Genomic DNA, 8,126 nt, shown 5'->3' with positions numbered 1-8,126 from the left:
TTTGCGTGTGATCGGAACGCTGAAAAAAAGGCAACCCGTAGCACTTGTCCCACGCAGCGCTCAGATACTCAGACACTCACGCATTCAACCCAAGTCGAATATAATTTATGTATCGGCCAAATAATTTTTAACGATCTTCACGTTGTTGGGAAAGCATTTGCCTTGCCCAGCGGGTTGAATCTCAGCCACAGATATTTCGCTCCTTCTCTGCCTCTCTATATGTTTCTGTTTAAATTTAACTCATTCGAATTATTTGTCAAAATTTCTTGTGTTTCTACACACACAATCAATAAATTGGATAAAATATTAAAACGATTTTTGGTCAAATCAAATTGCAGAAAAATGCAAAGGACTTTACACCTGAAGTCGATATGCTAATTAATTTATTTCTTAACAACGGCGCAGTGCGTACATTCACCCTGGATGGCTGCATCGCCTGCCTCTCATGTCGAAGCCATCCTAACTTAAAGGCAACTGAGTCACCTTTGAACACCCGCCAGGTGCACGGTAGTAGATGGAAACGCCAAAATGCCCTTAACGACCAGAGGCGAAAGGTCATACCGAAACTGGTGTATCTGCACAATCCTTGGAAATATCTAATTACAAAGTTCAATATGTGGAAGCTTAAGTGGCTGTGGGATTATGGCTTTAATGAGACCGAGTTCATTGAGGGCTCCAAGCAGGCGGCCATTGTGATGACAGACATCATACGACAGCAGAGTGCCGACAAAATTAGCGAGTATACGACGCCAGTGGGCTTCCAGCAGATCACAAGGGATATGCTGCTCTCGCGCAACGATTCAAGGCTTCAACTGGTACGCTTCGAGAAGGAGCATCTGCGGCGGGCCATACCTATGAAGGTGGCAACACGTCAGAACTTTGGCCGAAAGTATGCTTTCATAGATATGTTATTTGTCGGTCTGCGCAATACGAAGGATTTTGATTCGCCCACCGAGCTGGTGGAAATCAATGAGATCCTCCGACGCATGGATAGCGAACTGAAGACGCCATCAGATGTTGTGTCTGTGCCACATCGCATTGTTTTTGCCGAGATTTTTATACGGTTTCGTCGCGATTATACTGCAGAATGGAGGCGTAAGCAGGAAGCTTCTAAAAATCCCACCACCGCCTCCAACATTAAGCAAGATGATGCTCATCCGTTGGACCCACCGGTATCACCATCTTCACCATCAACGCAAAACCTGATGATGGGACGCGTTTTGTCGCGCTTAAACGATCCTGGCTGGTCGGTGTCTTTTTACAAGATTCTCACATTTGATGTGCTCAACTTTGATCCTCAGCCCAATCGTCGCTCAGATTCTTGACAATTTCTGCTTTAGGCGTAGCGAACGCCCAATTTATTTTTGAATAAAATTTTGCGTATATTTATATAAACGGAACCCCTGCCAACGATCTGATATTTTATGCGGGCTTCTTCAAATTTATTACCTTGAATTGCGCTCACGCCTTAAGTTTCATGTTGTTGTCGCGTGCTCACAATGAAAACAACGACGAGAGATCTGATTTAAGGTAGATGCAAACATATTTGTACAAAATGATGTTGTAATGAGCCACATTACACGATTTCAGATTGTTAGCTGTTACCATGGTTGATCTTGTTGTTACGGCTCTAATTGGTTTTCAAACATGGGCTCGGCCTTGCCGTGTTCCAATCAATATCACACCGTTAGCCGAAAGAGTTTGAAAGAAAAAAACAACATATGTCATTATATTTATCTCCATGTTTTACACATTTTTGCATAATTTAAACACCTTTTCCACATTATGAAGGCTGCTGGAGGTCTCATGACTCTTGAAATGTTACACGCTTTTTTCGTTTCAATTGAAATTCTTGCTTTAAGTCTGAGGAGACGAAAGCCATCGAATTATAAAGATTTTATTGAGAAATGGGGAAAGTAAACCAAAAACACGAAAGTAACTTTGTAAAATACGTTCGGAAAAACTATAGCAAGGCACAGGCCAAGGTTAGAGAAGAATTTTTCTAATTTAGTAAGAAAACATTGGGCTTAAGATAGCATTCAATATAATATAGTTCATATTTTTGGACAAAATTAGAATTTTCTAAGGGAGATCTTCTAGTTGCACGGATCCACACGGAATCCGCATGAAATCCGCACGATATCCACACGAAATCCGTACGAAATAGAGTTTTACAGCAAGGGCCCATCGTGCCATGGTGTAAAACGCGGCCCATCTCATCTCTATTTTCTACTTTTCGTTCAACTGTATAAATAAAAATTGTCACACAATTGTTAATTTGAAAACTGTTTAAATTTTAAATAATCGTTTTCTCTGTCCAAGCACATTTGTTATTTCTCGAATCCCTGCTGAACTCAATTATGTTCGAAATGTTTTGTATGCTGCATTATCGGAAAGTAAAAAGTTTTGCTGACTGTGCTTTCTATAAAGCTATTTGCACAAGTTAAATACGAGCAAAGTTAAATACCCAAATCCCAACAGCTAATGGCGAAACATAGAATAAGACGAGAGTCGAAAAGAACAAAATAACAACACGTCAAAAGGGAGAAATAATTTAAATAAGAAAACACAAACAGCTGTTGCAGTTCAGAGCCCGGCTGGGAATGAAAATGTGCCAGACACACACACACACACACACATACGCACAAATCCTTACACAATAACACACAGTTACAGTTACAAGCAAAAAGGATAATCTCATTATAATGAAACGCAAGTTATGCACGCGCAGTCGGCAGCCGCTAGATGGCGCCAGCGAGGCGTCAGTCAAGTGTCGCCCGCCCAGCTTAGAGCAAACGAAGGAGTAGGCGAACAGGCAAGACGCAGCTGCTGCTGCTCCTGCTGCTGCTGGCCGAGTACCAGCTCCGGGGACGATGAGGAATGGCAGCCAGATCTGCTCCTCCACTGTCATGGCATGAGCTGACATGCGAAACACGCCGGCATAAAAAAGAAAACAGAATTATTATAATTTATGTATATTTTTATTCTTTGGCCTGACCGTTCAATCTGCGGCGTGCAGTCGGCTTCTCTATCTTAGCCTTCTCCTTAGTTGGAGCACATTGGTGTCTATTACAGAGCATGCTTTATTAATATAAAAATTAATTAAACACAAAATGTCTATATATGTAAAAGGGTTTGACGTGTTATCAACGCAATGCCCAAACCGAAAGAGCTTGGAAGCAAAATGTTTAAAAGAAGCTTCCTTTTGGGCATCATCAGCAACACAGTCCTATACTTAGCTTAGGTGTTTGTGCACCGGACTAAAAATGAAAGGTCGCCGGTTGAAAGCAATATTGTTAAATTTTTGAATTGGTTTTTTTTTTTTAATTTGACAATTGAAACAACAATAAATGTGTGGGATTCTTTAAAAAAATAATGAAATTTTTCAAAATATATACTAAAACAAAGGGTTGCAAAAAGCTTGGCCATTCCGAAAACCTTGCATGTTTTAAGCTCCGCTTAAAAAACGATAGGGATTTATGGAAGAATGTAGGTCTGATATACCTTTTTGATATATTTTAACAATTAACAACTTAACAATATACAGACCCGTTTGTCAATATTTTCAATTACTTGCCGCCGTCTCGAACCAATGTGCGACCCTGTATTTTATGTCCACGACTAAGGCGTAAGCTGGCAGGGCTGCTGCAGCAGTGGGTGAGCCCCTCCCATAAATAAAAAGAGCCGGCTTAATTTCAAACTCATTTGCAAATATTTACACACAAATCGAGGAACCCTTTCGCAACAGTTGCGCATCCCGAATCCGAAACGTGTAACAGGTGCGCAACCCCGACACAAAGTCGGGCTCAAGAGTTTTTTCAGAAGTTCTTCCTTATTTTTGTTTTTTTTTTTCCTTTTACAGATTAATTACAAGCCTTGCGTAATGAGCGGATTTCCGGAACGTGCCCAAACGGGCAGCTCCCCGTGCGGCTCGTATATCTTGCGCGTTTAATAAAAATTGAATGAAATTTATGAATTATTTGCGCGCAACGCATAGAAATGCGGCCACCCACAACGGACCGGAAAGGTGAATCGCGCCGCGCAGTTTTGTCTGGAATCTCGGCAACGTCGCCGTCGCCGTCGTCATCGTCGTCGTCGCCGTCGTGCGCCAATCGTTGATCTTCATTAGCGGCGCCGCCGACGTCTTCATAGACATTGTTGGAGTTGCCTCCGCGTCGCTCTAAAGCTTGAAATTTATGGCAACGCATTTGCAGCGGGCGCGCGCTTACGGACATAATGCCTTGGCCAACAACAACTACAACAGGGTGTAGCTAATAAAGCGTCGGCGTCGGCGTTGTTGTCATGACTGTCCTTTATTAGTTCATTGCTTGGCTGCTTTGGCTCTTGCCGGTTTGTTGGCGCTCGTATCCATTTACACTTGGATATTTATCGTCGCCGGTGCCGTTGCCGCATCGACCTCCTGTGCAGCTTCAAATGGAGTTGTCCCATAATTTTAGTCGCGAACAAGCTAAATACGCCATTTAGCACAACATTTAAAATGCATATCGATCGTATATCAAAAGGTCGTTTCATTTTCATTGCATAATCACAGTCAAGTAGCGGGTGTGTGTGTGTAAATTGCTGCCATACTATACGTACAATAGTTATTAGAGCTTGAGGGCTTCGTAGAAAGGCAATGTATGATAAGTAATGTGGTGCTTTGTAGAGTTATGATAGAATTATTTAAAAGTAAGTGGAAAAGAAAAACTAAAAATGTTGCAGTCACGTGAGAGGAGTCATTGTGAACGAGTATAGAAATGTGTTCAAATGATCATATGTCCAACAAAAGGACTTAAAATTGAAGCTAATTAAAATAAATAATATATAAACCATGCAACTTTCAACTTGAAATGCAATAAGTCGAATTCTTTTGTGCAATAAAAATCTTTTATTTTCGATTTTTTTGCAGTTTAAATGATTCGCTGGAGCTCCCAGCCAATTGTAATGTCATTTGCATTCAGATTTCCGATGCTTCGGACAGCGTTTAAGCTGCATTTTGGCATTTAAAATGTTCAACTCGCCCCACTCTGGACATCGCTCATAAAAATGTCGACAATTTCAGAGAGAGACAAGCCGGCACAATATTTATGATACACTCGGTACGAGAAGTATTGAAGAACTGGCCGACTGGCTGACCAGCTAAATTGCCACTTGGCGCCCAAAACGAGGGCTACCCAGAACTGGGGGAAACTCTGAAACTGTCCGGCCGACAGCCGACTCTGTTGCTGTCAGCATTAAGAGTATCTGCATAAATTTTGTTTTCGAAAAAAAAAAAAACCAAAAATAAAAAAAAAATAAAAAAATTTAAAATTTTTTTTTGCAAGTAAATTTTTAATTTAAAACACATTTTATATGCAAGGAGACCACAGAAAAAGGGGGCGGCGGCTCGGGCGAACGGAAGAAGCCACAGCAAAACTCAAACATAAATAAATCTGAAATTTTATGAACTCGAAAAGCTCGAAGCAAAGGGACAATGAAAGAGCACGAGACTGCGGCATTCGGAAACCGTGTGGAACACACATAAAAGCTGCTTGCGACTGGCAAAAAGAAAAACGAGTAATATGTGCTATCTTCGGCACGCGGAAGATTTAATACCCTTGCAAACCGAACGTATCCAAGAAGTACAGGGAAAATAGTTAATCCGAGTATGGTTAAGATATCTGCAAAAACAAAAAAGGTTTTTATACAAGAACCTCATTTTCGACCGATCGATCCTATGACAGCTATATGATATAGTGGTCCGATCCACCCGGTTCCGACATACCATATGTACTGCGTGCAACAGAAAGAGGGACGTATGCAAAGTTTCATCACGATAGCTTTAAAACTCATCACGATAACTTAAAACTGACAGACTAGTTTGCATAGAAACAGACGAACGGACGGACAGACGGACATGGCTCGGCTGTTGATACTGATCAAGAATATATACTTTATGGGGTCGGAAATGTCCCCTTCTAAGTGCACACATTTTGAGACAAAATTATAATACCCTCTGCAAGGGTATAAAAATCAAGTAAGAATATTGCAGTCGGGTGTAAACGACTGCGAAACACTCGTTCACAATACCTAAAAAATAAGGCCTGTCCAATTCATAAAGAGGTTCCTTTTTTTCGTCTTGGCAATATTTATTTTGGAATGTTCTTTGAATGAGGTCTCAGCTAGTGCAAAATTTGACTTCAGCTTAAAATAAGAAAGAATTCACACCTATTTTAAGAAATTAACTTTCTTAAATTAATAAAATTGTGCAATATTCTAAGTACAAACGTACAGCGCGCCGGGCAAAACCAATATAAATATGCTCTTTTCACTTTGTGAACGAGCATAAAAACTTTTGTTTTCCAAAAGTTCTTCACAATGTGGCTGTTATGGTGTAGATATTGTTGTTGCTGTTGTTGTTTTTGGGACGCTGTTAAAGCTGCTTGTTAAACATGCAATTTCTTTTGGTTGCACTGCGTTCGATTGCTGCGGTTCGACGGCGACAGCAGCTGCAACAACAGCGGCAAGGACAAAAGCCAACAATGGATTATTAGTGGCTCTTAAGCAAACACGGCCCCTCACGGTCGGGGCGTGGCAACAGGGGGCGACTTATGGCACCGCACGAGTTCAGCAAATGTGTGTGTTAGTGTGTGATTTGTGTGTGTGCTTGTGTGTGCTGGTGAGTGTGTAGCATGTGTGTGTGCCATCGCCTGCTGCTGTCGTTTAATCTTGCCCTCGGTCTTCGTTGTCGCTGGCCGCCATCGCCGCTGCCGCTGCCGCCGCCGCCGCCGCTGATTTATCGCTGAAATGTGGGCGTTTTTAATTAATTTCACTGCGCTGCGCTTCCAACAGATTTTTGCTTGGCGCGCTCATAAAGCGTTGTAATAAAATACAAGAAATACCCGCAAATAAAAAACACCAAAAACGGTCAACACACACACACACACACGCACGCACACTTTTGCCCTGTTTGCTGATTTACTTAACAATTTCGTGCTCGCAAATGAAGTTCAAGTGGGCAGCTTTCGGACAACTAAAGAGTGCTTCACCTGAACCACAAGAAATTGCATGAGATTGGGGGTTGGTCCATTTAAGCACTGCTCGAGAGGTGCTTATAAATTGCATTGTGGTGTCCATTTGAAGTGTGCCTCAGGTGTGAAATGCGGGCTTATAGGGAAATTATTTACAATAGTTCATTAAATTGAGCAAAATACAACTCTACATTTTAGTGTAATTTCAATTTAAGTATAAATCAAAACGCTTCGAAATTTACATTCTCGAGAAGTTAGAATTGTTATTATCAATTAATTTATTTGTCTAATAGCCTGATTCCATTATGCTCAAAACATGTTACATTTACAAACTTCACATTCTGCGATTATATTAGTCAGTCATCGGTAACGTATGAATGTATGACAAAATTACCGATTCTTTAAATGAACAGGTAATCGGTTTGATTTGATTTACCTAAGCGCCGCAAAGATTTCCTCCCAAAGGCTCCATTTAATGGAACCTCTGCCAGATTTGGCCATCTTTAAATGTTAAAACCTGTGGGATTAGTATTATTTCAAATTATAATTTCCAAAAAAAACACCAATTACTCGCGGCGAATACCAACATTTTTTGCAAGGTTAAAAACGTTTCTTATGGAAAAACGTACTCTCAACATATTTCACATTAGTAAAAAATCTTACATTCGCAAAAAAAGTAAGAAATATTGACAGTGCATCTCTGGAACTGAAGGGTTCCAGTTTCTGCGCTAACACTGTATTATTACTTAAATTTTTACTGCATATTTAAAAGAAAATATCCTTAAAATTGTCAGCATATATTTAGGAGCAATGCACTTCGTGAGACACGCTTTTACATCGCCCTTTTCACACATAGACACACACATAAAGTAACAGTAATTCCATTTTTGGCTAATTCTGTTGCTGAAGCCAAAACTTTGTTCTTCTTCTTGTTTAGCTGCTTGGAAACTTTTGCAGCTTTTAATTCTAATTTTCACGCTAGCGCAATGTTGACGCTGTTGCTAATTTGCCTTCAACTTTCAACTTGGATTTCCAGGGAATTAAACCAGCAACCGACTGCAACTAGATGATGATGATGATGATGCCGATGATGATGATTCACGCTGCGTCCCCAAA

At 40.7% G+C, this 8,126-nt stretch overlaps 1 protein-coding gene across 1 annotated transcript; it reads left to right on the top strand.

The window, feature by feature from the left end:
* The first annotated feature begins 248 nt into the window (after positions 1–248).
* LOC135426747 (uncharacterized) lies at positions 249–1,400 on the top strand. The gene has a single exon (XM_064680023.1). The coding sequence runs from the start codon at positions 372–374 to the stop codon at positions 1,323–1,325; it is 954 nt and encodes a 317-aa protein (XP_064536093.1). The 5' UTR covers positions 249–371; the 3' UTR covers positions 1,326–1,400.
* Positions 1,401–8,126: the final 6,726 nt, after the last annotated feature.

Source organism: Drosophila montana, unplaced genomic scaffold, assembly GCF_035044405.1.
Source record: "Drosophila montana isolate Dmon_TW-CO22-7 unplaced genomic scaffold, ASM3504440v1 contig_2081_1, whole genome shotgun sequence".
NCBI classification, from domain to species: Eukaryota; Metazoa; Arthropoda; class Insecta; order Diptera; family Drosophilidae; genus Drosophila; species Drosophila montana.
This window is presented reverse-complemented; position numbering and strand designations above follow the sequence as displayed.

Coding starts and splice junctions, on each gene's coding strand:
- LOC135426747 (XM_064680023.1), top strand. CDS start 372: ATGCTAATTAATTTATTTCTTAACAACGGCGCAGTGCGTACATTCACC.